This window comes from Diadema setosum, chromosome 10 (genome assembly GCF_964275005.1).
Source record: "Diadema setosum chromosome 10, eeDiaSeto1, whole genome shotgun sequence".
In the NCBI taxonomy this organism is placed as follows: domain Eukaryota; kingdom Metazoa; phylum Echinodermata; class Echinoidea; order Diadematoida; family Diadematidae; genus Diadema; species Diadema setosum.
In genome coordinates, this window is record NC_092694.1 from 31,967,958 (window position 1) to 31,983,778 (window position 15,821).

Genomic DNA, 15,821 nt, shown 5'->3' on the forward strand with positions numbered 1-15,821 from the left:
CCCTTCAATGGGGATTTATACACAGTCCCTTCGCTCAGAATAATGAGTGGGTGAATTCTCGAAGAAGGGGCAACGTGTTTATACAAAATCAATACGTACTGTGCGTATAACGTTAGTCTGTACTTACTGCGTCGTTGGTAGTAAATTTACATGCAATTAGAGCATTCCTTGTTAAGAAATGACATATAGATATACCAACACAGCTGATATATATATATATTTTTTTTTTTGCCACCATGCCATAATATCGAAGCGGAAAACGAAAACAAGGAAATATATTATATATATATATATATATATATATATATATATATATATATATATACACACTACAGTACAACACGTACATAATTCATTTTTGGCGACAGCGTTCTTGAATTGGAGTTCAATGCGAATGTACTTTGCGATCTGCGACAGGTCTCATTCAGTATTTTCGTTGCGGTCAATCTCATTCAAATGTGTCTGGTGTGGGAAGAGCTAAAATGGGACGTGCTCTTTGTTTAACTTTGCCTACAGGACTTAATTATCCTTATACCTTTACTGTTCCTGTAATTCATGTTTTGCACAAGCTGCGCATTAAACATCATATTAGCCCGGCGCCTTTAAATTCCATTTTTCCCATTCATCTTTATTGGGACGTATTTTCAGCTAATACAACATGTTTAAACAACAACTGAACACAACATCCAGGTCATTTTCCTTTGACGTTATGTCTATCGCTGATACTGACCGATTTGGTTCATTAAGTCCGTAATCTCTGAAAACAAGCAATAACACAATAAAATTTCAATTATGTACGATACTTCACGATGTCACTTCACTATTGGTTGTCTTATACTGAGATGTAGAGTATACTGTACGATGCTAGTGAGTATATTTCTTTGACCCTCTTCCGTTTCAAGGCTATAATTACCTTACACTCTTCGATATAGACCATTGTTGTCTGCGTGTGATGTACAATCATTGCCCAGTCATGCATATGCAGAGTAACTAACATGCTCCCTCTTTCCCGACATTTAATTTTGCATCACGGGTAAAATAACTCGTTTAACGCTGTATAATGCTATTGACAACGTAACAACATAGTGTATATAGTAATGAAGGGCGCACAGTCTCCATATCCGGTATTATCAGCAGATTCGTTAAAAATATCATCACTTGCGTTACAATCATCGTTATGAGTTCTATTTTGTTTATGCGGCCTCACAGCTGTCAATCACTGCTTAAACGGAACATTCCTGTAATGCACGAAACATTAATCATTGTAGATAAAACATATCAACGCAATAATATGAAGTATAATCGAGTGGCACAGTTTGTCAACAGAGTTCACTTTTTTTTTAACACGTAGTCACAAACTTAAAGCGTTTCACGTGACTGTCCATGCATACACCGATCGAAGGTTCCTCAGTTTTTTATTCTAAAAAATAATGGCCATCGGATGAAAGCGCCGTTTGTAAGGATCCCGTTAGTTCTTCCACCATTACATGACTACTGTTTGTGGGATAGCTGCGGATAATTTTGGATTATCCCATATTCGTAATGAAATGAGATGCTGGTCTATATGGCTTACCTGCTCAGACGTCTGCGATCCTGGCGACCTGTTTGTATACACCCTATTTAGACACCTCGAGAACACGTCTCAACGTGTCTCATTCACAAAAGCCACTGAAAGGAGAGGTTTACTGCATGTGACGTCACACCCGCACTGTCCTTCTATTTCGGACACTTTGACTGCCCATCAAATAATGGAAGAATAGAGGGTGAGCAGGTACTGCCGATCGATTATGTCTGCAAAGCACTTTCTATAGATAACTGCGATGGAACTGTTTTATTGTCACCTTTACAAGAATGACAAACCTGAAAGACACTCATTTCCTTCGCTGGTTCTCTTAGCCGCTTTTGTTGGAAACTCTTTTGGAAGTGCCAATACGTCGAATATGAACACGTTTTCATAATATAATATCTGATTCAACACCTGCTGAACAGCCACATTGTAGTGATAAAACAGAGATGAGCTCGTTCTATCGTTCCTCAAGAAGAGCAATACGAATCAATCAACAAATATCCTAACAACAACGGCAACAAGCGGGTTTATCAGTCACTAATGAACTTTCAACGTATAACCTGTAGCTATATAGCAATATCAACAACCTTGTGACGATGACTTTGGAACATAACGGGGGAAAACAGAGCCTCAGAAGTTACGAGCCGTTTCCCTAACGGAACGTATATATGTATATATATATATATATATATATATATATATATATATATATATATATATCATAATAATTATGTGTGTATATATCCTCGGAGTGGTATACATAACTGCGAGTGAGATGTTGGGTGTGTAAACCTACACCCCAACAGACTGGAATTACAATTCTAGTATTGTGACAAAACGACAAATAGAAATAGGGAATAAATTTTTCAGTGAGAAACATTATAACCATCATCGATGGTCTTTCATGGATGAGACTGTCGCCACTTAAGTAGACAATGATTTAGGTGGTATAGGAGACACACATTTTGCGTCATCAAGAGCCTCATCGTGATTTCTTTCTCAACTACATCTATGTCGTGAGCCCGCGATGAATGCTTTCATTGAATATTATTCATCGTTGTGTATCTGCGGGAGTGTTTGCTAACAATGTCAATGATAGCTGTTTCGGAGTACAATCAATTTCATCATGCCAAATGGTAATCGCTATAGAGGAGTTGCTATACATAAACAAAAGAAAACACAAATCATACTTTAACGTGCATGAGATGCAACTTCTTTTTACCGTTACGTCCAAAATGGAATATCCCTTTTCAACTTAAAACAACAACGACAACAACAACATGACATATAATCGGAAATGACCATTCACAACGCAATACGACATTTCGTCAATTAACCTAACCAGAAGCATTATTGTAGCCAACATGGCAGTGGAACAAAATCCCAGCACTATACAACTTAGTGTACGTGATGATGAAACCCTACTGTTCTTGTCTCTGGTGATATAACCCATGCGTTCAACAAAAACAAAAAAAAAAAAAAAAAAAGTGAGAGAGAGAGAACTGTCTCACGTCCATCAGTACAGGTACCGACCGTCTCAGTTAAGCGCACTCTCAGTCCGCGGAGGATCCTGCGCCTCCTATTCTCTCCTCCAAGATCCTGCGCCTCCTATTGTTCTCTCCTCTAAGATCCTGCGCCTCCTATTGTTCTTGAGATCCTCCCTCCTATTGTTCTTTTTGAGGATCGCTATTGTTCTCTAGGGCATTATCTATTGTTTTCCGCGAGTGATCCTTCAAAACAGCGCCTCAATTGGCGGTCAAATGACCCTCATATACTACTGGATTGTCTGAATTTCCTCAAACTTTCACTGACATGTTCTGCTGATATTACTGCATTCACTCAATCCAGATGTATATGAACGTGAATATTGCTTGTCTATAACTCGACAAACATTACAGTCCATTTCTATGAACATATTCCAGATTGATACAGAGGAAAAATATATCCTTTGCCTGAAAATAGTTGAAATCTTAAAATGTACTTTTCATACACAAACATCATTTAGAGAGAAGTGTTATAGGCAGTAAAATATGCCTCACCCCCACTTGAATTAGTTCACCCAAGTGTGTCATTTTAATATTCATAAAAATTCATGAATATTCATGAATGTGCCCTGTATGTCCTATGTGGGGCCATTGTGGGACCCGTGTGGGTAGGGAAACCATAAGTACCAACAGGGATTTGCTATCAAATTTTCATGTTTACAAATAGGTGCCACACACACGCACACACTTGTTTGTACAAACACACAAGAACACTTACAATTGCACACGCACACACACTCACAAAAAAAGCAGGGCTAGCCCTACAAAAGCCCATCACGCTCCCTGCCGGCTCTGTCTGTGCCCATATGAAACCCAAGTGGCAAGCCCATTTGAAACCCATGTCAACTTTTCCCATCTCTGCCCTTGGCTGTCCCACAAGGGCCCCTTGAAGGATGACGCTCGAGTAGGCTGGCCCAAAAGGGCTCCTTGAAGGATGACCCTCGAGCAGCACTTGCCCACCTCTAACCCGGCTTGCCCACCTTTTACCCACGTGGGTCCCGCATGTTGGTGTTAGCTGGGTATCAGTAAGTAAACTCGAACCGGGCACCGTGGTCAATGAGATGTATCGACGAATCCAGGTTTCAGGTTTGACCGGATGTAGCTATAGGACCACTGTGGGATGAAATAGAAGATTAGTTGGGCTTGTCCATAGGTCAGGAGCTGACCGGATGTAGCACAATGTGGCCTATACTAGTAGTGGACTTGGCTTCGGACGTACTAACGGGAAATACCAGGCTTGAACCGTGTCCGGTGCCTTGCTGATGATACGGCGGTTACTGTGTTGTAAATGGCAGCACTCGTTGGAACATAAGGTGAGAGGCCAATCTGGGTTAAGGAATATTTTACAGATCACAACGTATCGTTCACAGTTCTTTAATTCGCTTCCAACAAGGCTCCTGCTTGAACCCCCCTTTTAGAGAAGAAATCCACTCAAAACTTTCACCAATTTTATGAGAGAGAGAAAAAAGGACACTGCAGAGCAGTGCAAAAAATTATGAAAGGCGAATAAGAAAAAGGAACTTTATATGACATTCTGAATTTTGCAATTTTTCGGCATTCATTTTATATACAGAATTAATGACAGAAATCTCATATTTTAGCTGCATAAATAAAAAGCTTGCCTTAAAACCACCCAACATAAAAAAAAGAACACAATGTTTACTCTGATAGTTTTGGTATTGGAATATGTTTTCAACTCGTTCATTTGAATATTCATAAGGACTGGTCAAGAAATGTTTAAATAAAAATGTGAAATTTGGAAATGTCATATTTTGTGTCTTATCTGATTTTTGTCATCTTTTTGAACGCTCTGTAGGATTTTTTTCCTCTTCTCTCTTGAGTTTATTTATTTTGGGGGTAGATTTCCACTATGAAGCAAACAGGAAAAAAATAAAGGCAAGGAGAAGTAGAAATTACGCGGTGCATAATATATGTCCCCGCCGGAAGTAGCAATTTGTAGCAAAATGTACAATATAGGTCAAAAAGGTCAAAGAAGTCAAAGGTCAAAATTCTGTGTTGAAGTTTTGAAGCCCTCACCTAGTGCCATCACATAAAGCAAACGGAATCGAAATCGGGTTAGAAATGGCGAAGGAGTAGCATTTTGTAGCCAATGTACAATAAAATGTAGGTCAAAAATCAAGGTCAAAGGTCAAAGAAGTCAAAGGTCAAAATTAATATGTAGAAGTTTTGAAGGAGCATTTTGTAGCCAATGTACAATATAGGTCAAAAATCATGGTCAAAGAAGTCAAAGGTCAAAATTCTGTGTAGACGTTTTGAAGCCCTCAACTAGTGCCATCACATAAAGCAAACGGAATCGAAATCGGGTTAGAAATGGCGAAGGAGTAGCATTTTGTAGCAAAATGTACAATATAGGTCAAAGGTCAAGGTCAAAGGTCACAACTAAAATTTTGTGTAGAAGTTTCAAAGCTCCCATGTAGTGCTATCAAATAAAGCAAACAGAATCAAAATTGGCTCATAAATGACAGAGAAGTAGCAAATTGAAGATTTTGATTGATTAAATTAAATTGATCTAAACCCGCATAAATTTCATGGCAATGATGATGATGTTATAATGGCTACGATAATACCAATGACAAAACACCTTGATGATATTGATAGTTGTAACAGTTATGAGGATGTATAATAATGATTAAAGTCATTGTATGTTTTAACAATATAACAGGCAGAAGACATTATTATGGTGATTTTCTTCCTATTATATTTTAAGTTCAGGTAAGACTATAATTTCCCTCTCTCCTAATTATGATAGACAACAGCCTGAACAGCGCCCTCGGAAGCTATATAAAGGACATAATCATGTTACTTCCCATGTATACATTAAGCAAAATGCGATCATGATAATATTTTGGCTTCTCTTTCAGAGCCTCTTTAATACATATCCATTGTGAGATGAATGGGAGGGGTATCATTCCAATTGCACCTCAATGGATGAATAGTGCCTTCTTAATGAAAACTCACTGCACATCATTCGAAACCTAATGCACAACATGCACACGCTTTACAAGACCACGGAACCTTCACCACCCGTATACCAAATAACACACACACACAAAAATGCGTTTTCATACTTTTCAAAGCTGCTTTTCCCTGTAGTTTGATAAGGGAGCTAACGTACATAGTGATAATGATTACAGGGATGTAATTTACTTCGCACAGGTCCAGCTTTGAATAAATACACTAGTTTGATTAAGCTGTTTGTTTGTGGCTTGCTGTTGTTGTTGTTGTTGTTTTTTTTTTGTAACAGAGGACATTTTACTTTTGTGTTATACACAGAGTTGGAACGCATCATGAGATTATCCCAAACATCCTTCTGAACTAATTTTCAAAACGACTCAGTTGGATGATTTTTTTATTGCATACTTTAATCTAATCTGAACCATGCAAACACACAATACATATAAGAATAATACATAAAACGATTCGTTGAATAGCTCCTGGCTGAAAATGTGTGTATTTGGTGTTTAATAGTTGTTTATTTTCGTTTGCTCGTACCTGCTTCATACAATATGTTTGATTTGGAAAGGGGGGGGGGGGGGGGAGTGTGCAGAAAGTGATACCGACTCATAGATTTTTATGCCAACATGGATACGGAAACTGTACCACGACAGTGAGGTTATGGTGAAAAATAGTTAAAATTGTATCGACCGGTACCAAAACCCATTACAAAAATCGATTAACCCATCAATTTTGGATCGATATTGATGAAGCAGATAAGATTGAATTCAGCGAGGTTGTGATATAACAGGGGTGATGTTCGTTTATCCGAAGGCTCCTTATACCGAATGTTCGCTTTTCCGATGAATTAAGTATTACCTACATGTTCGTTAATAATCTTACCATGAAACAGGGTACGTTATATCTAAACATTTGTGGTGCTGTTCCGATGGTTCGTTATTGTGAAAATAAAACACTCGAATTTGGACTAATAAATCTTCGGATTAACGAATCTTCAGAATGACGAACCATTTCTTTTTTCGCTTAAACTAACCTTCAGAATGGCGAACCTTCGGTATAATAAACCTTCGGAATAACGTACCTTCGGAATTACGAACTGTAACTATACAACAGTGGGACGTACTATTATGCACATGATATTCTAGAGATGGCAAGAAAATCTTCTGAGTAATTGTTGTAATATCTTTTCGAGATTCGAAAATACTCATAGATTTCATCTCTCATGCTGGAGCCGACATAAAATTCGCAATTAAAAATCCTCTTGTGAGTGCAGACACGTTGTCCCTTGTATTCATCTTTTCGAACAAATCTCTCGTTGGGACCCACAATTCTCTTTTGTGAACGGACGTGTCGAGAAGAAGAAAGCAGTCACTTGCTTCATGGTACGCTGCCAGTGGACTTAAATGCCCAAGAATGATGAATTTGCCGTCCAAATTTAATTCCATTTCGAAATTAACGACCACTCCGTGATTGGAGTCCGCGTGAGAGAGCGCCGCCACCGCTCGAGAACGAAAATCGTCAACACTGCTGTCGCTGGTGTGAAACCTCTCGCAGCCCACGCCGAATGCGTGAAAGAGTTCCTGGATCTCCTTTAAAGTGGTCCCCTCTCTTAGGAGATTCTCATTCCTCAGTACTCGGTTCGTCTCTGGGAACTCGAACATGTTGGTGTCCAAGAAAGGGACATTGCTGACGTCACAATCGCTGTGCTGGAGGGTGTCTGGATATTTCTTGCCGAAGTGGCACGCGCTCATGAGGAGGGCGGCAGAATGGAGACCACAATATCCGTTGACGAACTGCTTGCTGAAAATGCGGATGAGCAGTGTCTGCCCTACGGCGGTCCCGTGTAGGAGACGCTGCCCCTCTGGAGATTGTAGCACCACGGCGTTCTGCGAAATATCAGCCATATGTCATCGGTGGTCCTAGCTTGATGCCGTTTGCTAGGCTTTGCAGGAGTCGAGTCTAATGGACATAAATCAAATATAACCAGCATGTCACGATGGCCGTTTTCAAGTGAAATCAATATGTCACCACCACTATCATTAACAGTAACATAACTATTACAATGTACTACTTCAAGTATAATCATGATGAAAATGTAGTAATCTCATTTTCATAACTAAACACTCATCAAACACGGTAAATCAGTATGATAGACGTGTAATTATGTGTTGGTCTGCGCATTCTCCAAGCCTACAAACCAGCGACTTGAGAAAGCAGATAATCAGCTGATAGTGGAACATTTTGCTATATTAAATGGGTTAGTCAAATACCGGTTAGTGATTGGCTAAACACAGTCACATGATGGAGGAACATTGGTTATGTTCTCCCATGGGAAAACATTTTCACGTAACAAATGACAGAAGGACCCGCGCACAGTTAATTTGGCTCTGCGCGAGCGATCGAGTGCGTTGTGCTGGTGGTTGACGTTGACGTATTTGACGTATTGACTAACCCATATTTGTTGTCGAGAACATGTACCAAACGTTCCACTCTCAGGGTTTGATATGCTATTTCGGAAGGCTATAAGGTCCCTCGACTTCGTCTCGGGACTTATAACCGCCCTCAATAGCATTTCAAACCCTTCGGGTGGAACATTCGGCATGTTCCCTCCCCCGCCAGTCATCACCTATATAATGTTCACCTATGGGAAGGCTGTTCAATTTTTGCTACATTCTCCGCAGTAGCATTTTGTGAAGACAATTTCAATCTGTACCAAACGACAGAATGATACGTTGTTGTTATTTTGTTGCTGTTGTTTTGGTGTTTTGGTGTTTTTTGACAATCTGTGAAATTTGCGACCGTCAGGCGGAAATGAGATTTAAGGATAAGACTGATGTCCGTTTTTAGTCCAATTTACCTTTTGATCCCCTCCTGAAAAGAACACAGTGTGTTCACAATGTGTTCACATCGTCGACAATGTTAAAATGTTTCACTCTGTTGTTTGGTTTTTCAGAGAGAGCTCACATAGCAAGTTCTGTTTCACACTGTGAATGTGTTCACAATGACCCCTGCTGGAAAGAAAACAGCATCCACAGTGTGAAAGACTGTGAAACACAGTGTGAAATCTTTTCACGCTGTTAAATTCGAGCGTTTTAACATTGTGAACACATTGTGAATCAGTTATTCTCAGTGTGAAACAGAACATCACTATGTGAACACTGTGTGAAAACCACATCACAGTGTGAAATTATCCTCACACTGTTAAATTCGAGCGTTTTCACATAGTCTACTATGTGAACACACTGTGGGACACTGTTCTTTCCAGCAGAGTTGAAACGCTCGAATTTAAAAGTGTGAAGAGATTTCACACTGGTGAACACTGTGTTCACAATGACTGTGTTCATTATTGTGTTTCACATTGTATTTCACACTTTTAAATTCGAGCGTTTCAACTCTGCTGGAAAGAACAGTGTCCACATTGTGAAAGACTGTGAAACACAGTGTGAAATCTTTTCACGCGCTTAAATTCGAGCGTTTAACTATGTGAAAACGCTCGAATTTAACACTGTGATGTGGTTTTCACACAGTGTTCATATAGTGATGTTCTGTTTCACACTGAGAATAACTGTCCATATCGAAAAAGTCAGTGACTTTTTGTTTTCCGGAATATAATTTACAAAAAATATTTCATTCTAAGGGTTATGCAGGTGCTATTTCGCAGATGTTTTGTGCTATAGACCTACAAAAGTTGTAAGCTCTCCTCCTTCAACAGGATTTCAATCAAGTATATAGAATATTCTGCATGTGTTATTCCTGTCTCGTTTCATTAACTAGGTCGTTTTTGTTTTTCTGCCTTTTCTCTGCGCTTTGAGCCTTGACTTTCCCGATTTGTGTTCCCGAGTCCCTCACTAGCTCCAAGACCTCAAAATCATGCGTATGCTCATTTCCGACTCCCCCATGAAGAATGGGTTTGCTAAAACAACAACAACGACAAAACAATTAACTTTTGTCAGTCCGAAATATCGGAACAGTCTTGGGCCGAATATAAATAAAAGTTTTTTTCTTCTTCACTTTCTAACACAGTCTGAACCACGCGTTTTCAGTTTGTTATTCCGAAGGTTAATCCGAAAAAGAAATAAGTATCCTTAAGGACTTTATTCTATTTTCGATTTCGGTACCTCCGGAATAGCGAACCTCTGGAATACCGCACAAACAGACAAAGGTTCGGATTAGTGGACCCCAGCTATTTCAATTTCCGATCGACGAACAAACAACACCCTGAAAACACACACACACACACAAACACACACACACACACAAACATAATCATCACTGAACAAGTAAAGTTGGATCGGGTAGTGTTAAACAAAGCATTTACCCGATTAAAGCCCCTTCACACCTTAACGGATTGTGTCACAATCATTCCGAATCGTCTCTCCGTGATCATCACTGCTCCCTCCGACATCATGCGTATAATTACGTACAGCGTAAACCGTTTACGGGTGGAAGGAACTCCCTATTCTCTCTTGAAGGCACCGTGTGCATCCATGTAGCCTCCGAATATCATATATCATATATCTGGGATCCGGGAGGTCCGATCCGTGCTAACACAGGTTTCATCCAGGATTGAAATTCCATGTACGTTACCAATACAAATAATCCTAGTGCAAATTACTATTTGACGGACATGGATGAAGGCCTACACACACTATCATTTTGCAGATACTGTAGCAGACGTACCTAGGATCGGAAGCGGTCGAAAGGCACTTACAAAAAAAAAAAAAAAAAAAAAAGAAAAAAAAAGATCCACTTCCGATCTCATCTCCACCTCGAAGCAAATCTGTTGAAGGCAACGAGTCACCTAGGGTAGCAACTCCTCAGCCATCGGAGCTCATACTCGAGAGAGGGAGAGAAAAACATATTGAAAGGCAGCCCTCAAATTCATTAGCCCTGTCCGTCTGAGCCTAAGAAGGCGTCAGACCTGTACCTTTGTGAAGAACAGGAACGGTATGTTGTGAAACGGTCTAGGTCCATTGACCTGCTGTATACAATGATACAATAACCAGTCGTTTGCGGATATCCTAGTAGACGATGTACATACACCTCCATGTAAGGACCGCGTATGAACTCATCCAGGGGCCTCAGTGCTCTATCTTTGAGATCTGATCAAACTAGCTCCCTATGGCCCGATTTCACGAAGGTGGTACAAATGAAACCATGGTTTAAACCATGGACAAAAACCATGGAGTGCCAAGTGTCGCATGGAATATTTCTTTACGAAATCAGTCATTTCGTAGATGAAATTATTATTTTGTAACAAAATGACAACATTTTGTAACTAAATGAACATTTCGTCCACGAAATGATAATTTTGTTAAACAAAACGGTCATTTTGTCGACGAAATGACCAATTTCGTAACGAAATATTCTGTGCGAGACTTGGCGCTCCATGGTTTTTGTCCATGGTTTAAACCATGGTTTCATTTGTACCACCTTCGTGAATTCGGGCCTATGAGTTTCCGATGTGGTCCGCGTTGCTACCTTGTCTGTCCGTGTACAAACCATACTTTATAGTTCGAATCGTATTATTATCCACTGAAAGGATATCGTGATGTTCCACGCCGAATCACCCAGGATTAAGATCCGGGATAATCCGTGATGGTATCCTGGCGTGAAATGTAAAGTTAATGGGGCTTAAAGGTAATGGGGCTCCTTCTTATAAAGTGAAAAATCCTCCGGAGGTATTGCAACGAGCTTGTTATAATGCCATGCTGAGTCTGCACACTGACACTGTACGCCTCATGGACAAAGTGGATCGTAACATATAGTCTTATACTGATCAGACAAGTCGCGCTACTTTATTCTTCTGTAGTCAGCTGTGACGCACCAAACTATACACTTGCCATAGAAATCTTTCCAGCCTCCAAATTTCCCAGATTGAATGGCAGTTTCAGACGTCGGAGAAGTACTCAAGTATTATCTATATATTAGTGTGAACGCACGAGGGGTTTCAAAGTAGGCAGCTTCTCTGACACAATAGCACGTCTGAGTGATTGTGTTTGTGGGTGTCACATAATTAAATTATGTGACACCCACACCAAGAAGGCCACTGAACAAATTTTGTTCAGTGGCCTTCTTGGTGATTTCTGAGATATGTGTAGAACATTTAAAGTCACTACATGAACAGAGTAAGTCGTAGAGACCTGGGGTTCGTTTCATAAAGTCATTGTATAAAAGTCTTTACGCTCATAATGTACTCTGTAGCTATTAGAGACTTTTTTTATCCAATTCATGAACTCCCAAAAGTGTGTCTTATGAGTGAGAAGTCTCTCATAAGACTTTCATGAAACGGACCCCATATATTTTTTTTTTCAGATTTTTCCGAGAAGGAGAAGAAAGGGAAGGAGGATCGAGAGGAACGTACAATGAGGAGATATTACTATTGTAGTACTTCTATTTATTTCCTCAATATTTTATTAATGCTAACGAGTACAAATCAGGATAGTATTTTCTTTGGTCCACTTCTTCAATAATGTATGAATTTATGAGTACATGTGTGTGTGTGTGTGTGTGTGTGTGTGTGTGTGTGTGTGTGTGTGTGTGCCTCCTTTGCCTCCCCGGAACATGTTAGGATTATGTCAACTTGATTATGCTGATATGCAGATTGGCGTCAGTGTAGAAGGGTGTCGATAGGGGGACAGGGTGCGACGGGGTACAGGGTATGCGCCCGAACAATTTCAGGGGTGCCCCCCCCCCTTCCATTCACACACACACACACGTCAAGTAATTGAGTGTCGGTATGGCGTTTATTTTGAAAGATATGTAAATATATAAAATATTAAATAAATAAATATATATATATATACATTATATATATATATATATATATATATATATATATATATATATACATTATATATATATATATATATATATATATATATATATATATATATATATATATATATGTATATATATATATAGATAGATATATATATTTGTGTGTGTGTGTGTGTATATACATATATATAATTATATTGTAGATCCGCTATTACCGTCACATATTAAAATACCACTACAGGAATTAAAAGGATGTAGAGGAATTTATAAAACCCTTATTGGAAAACTAAATGTTTAACCTCGATATATTCTAAATGGGGACATTTGCACAGTCCTGCTGAAACTGCAAGAATGGAGAGTATCATAATATGATATTTCGTTTCACTCTGGAAATTGGCTTGAGATACAAAAAAGAAACTGTATCATATGAAAAAAAAGTCAGCAGTGTGAAATGTTTGTTTTGGAAAGAAGTGTTGAAAGATGTTGCACATCTTTCTTTTTTTAAATAAATGTGAGACGTGTATAAGTCAATCTGGAATGAAACAGAAAAAATGATAAATGAAGGTTCTATACAGCACATTTAAGCTTAGTCTGAAAATTTGTATTTTGGTTTTAAAGGAATTCCTATAAACTAAAAATCGAAAGAGAAACGACGCTTTAAACTGTGTTGTGATTCTGATGAAGCAACAATTGTTCGGGAAAAAAAAATGTCAACGAACAAAGTTCCTAGATTTAAGTTTATGAGGAAAAAAATATTTGAATATTATGCAGATGAGATATATACTTATTCTGTGTCGAGTGCTCAAACAGATTCAATTTGGCAGTCAAGTGGCAGTCACTCCAATATTTGTTTGTGTAAAAGATAACGAGAGAAATGTTAAGAGAAAACGAGAGTATGGCTGAAGATTATGATTTGTATTATGTTGACATTGAGACAATAACATTTCTAAAAAAAAAAAAAAAAAAACATCCTGGAAGGCAAAGACGCTTAAACAAGCTTTTAGAATGAAATATCATATTATTTCACTGTTGCGCAAAATATGACTCTGTTACACATAATACCCATGAAATTCACAAAACCTGCATCTGATTTGCATACTACACACTGTATTTTAAGATTCAGCATTTTGTTTTAACCCTGTATAGAAAATAACAAATATGACGCCGTGTGTTGGATTCGCCTCCCTCGGACAACAACAACAACATCACAAAATATTGTTGTAAATTCGGCTAGCAGTGCTGATGATCTGTATTTGAATATTTGAATACTACGATTTCTAAATTGATTGATGATATGAACAATCAAGAACCCCCGAAATGTTCGCCTATCGAAGTGTAAATTCCTACAAAAAGACTGAATGATTTTACAAATTTACTAAAGATTGTGTTTCCCAAATTGACAATTTAGGGTGATTCGGCAGACATTTTGGTTATAGATAGTTAAGCTCTATTGATTTTGCTGGAGGACAAGAATGTTTGGATTCAGTATACTCTCTGGGATTACATAAAAGAGTGTAGTGGACAACTTTTTCTTCAATTTACGCTGGAACCTTTCCGAGACATTTTTTTTTTATATTTTACTAACATCCCACTAATACGAACTTCAAATATTACTCTCTAATGCTCTATAAGCTTGCATTACTAATCTTATTCATTCTATTAGTACTAGGTGTTACAAAAACGCACTTCCCACTTTTGATCCTTAATAGTTCGAAAACCATATATCAAATGACACTATAATTGACATGAGAAATAGCTGAATAGTGTGCAGTTTAGTTGGAGGTGATTTTTCATTTCATTTCATTTCATTCCTTTATTTACGCACGGCACATGCTTCAGTCCGGAGACTGTTCTTCCGCAGGTCCGTGCGGATAAAACACGACATAAATACATCATAAATAAGAAACCAAACAATTTGAATAGAAAAGCATGAATAAGTTTCATTAAATCCATGATAATCTTGAGTTAGGTTCCAGATTCTGGTCAAATTTTAAAGGTAGGGAATCCCATTTGCATGCCTTAAATGAAGAGTTGTATAAATACAGTGGTATGTTGAAGAGAGTATCATTTTAGAAACTCCCATAAAGTATTGAAAGTGGAAGGTAACATTTAGTATACATTTTTATTGACCGTTAGATTTTGAAATGGATTTTTTTTTTCGGGGCTCACCGTAAATTCCAGTACATTACTATAGGCTACCTTTGCAGACCCATGCACTGCACGTGTGTCCATCATGTATATTTTGTGGCGAAAGTTCATCAAAACTTACAAACATTTCTATATACATTCTTGCCACACACTCTACATGTTACTACATCAGCTCTTATAGTTTTAGATTTGTGTTTATAGATAAAAAAAAAGTGTGGCCAGAAGCGGATCTAGAGGGGGGTTGGGGGGGGGGGGGGTTGCAACCCCCCCCCCCTCCCAAAAAAAAAATCCGGGGACCATTTTTTTTTAATCTTATCTCTTTTTATTTTAAACTTGTAATTTTATTTTTTTCTATTTATGGCAATGACCTCTATACCCAAAATAGTGGTGTTTTAGATGCAAGAAAACGCCATTTTCACAGACAGATTTTCAAAAATTCTCCCTACTGTGGGAGGGGGGACAACCCCCTCCTACACCCTCCCCCCCCCCCCCCCCCCTCGCTCGCTCCGCTCGCTCGGGCTCGGTCGCTACGCTCCCTTGCATACCGCCCCCAACCCCCTCCTTTATAAAAAGCTAGATCCGCCCCTGGTGGCTGACACACAGAACTACTGAGTAGTTGAGTTTTGTGCATTATTCAAATTTAGATAACTGTTGACTTCCAAATTTCTCAGCAGTGGCCTAAACAAGTCCCCTGAGGTTCATATTTAATGTTTTGCTGCATTTTGGGAGTTCTGTAAAAGGTAAAAATCCCCTACCTTTAACCCTCTGTACAATTTGAACTTCACACAGGAACAATTATTGATGTG

General features: G+C 38.7%; 1 protein-coding gene across 1 annotated transcript; it reads right to left on the minus strand.

Annotated features, from left to right (window-relative positions):
- Positions 1-7,173: 7,173 nt before the first annotated feature.
- Positions 7,174-7,991, minus strand: LOC140234514 (uncharacterized). Its single transcript, XM_072314556.1, has one exon. It carries the CDS (start codon positions 7,989-7,991, stop codon positions 7,308-7,310), a length of 684 nt encoding a protein of 227 aa, XP_072170657.1. The 3' UTR covers positions 7,174-7,307.
- Positions 7,992-15,821: the final 7,830 nt, after the last annotated feature.

Coding starts and splice junctions, on each gene's coding strand:
- LOC140234514 (XM_072314556.1), bottom strand. CDS start 7,991: ATGGCTGATATTTCGCAGAACGCCGTGGTGCTACAATCTCCAGAGGGG.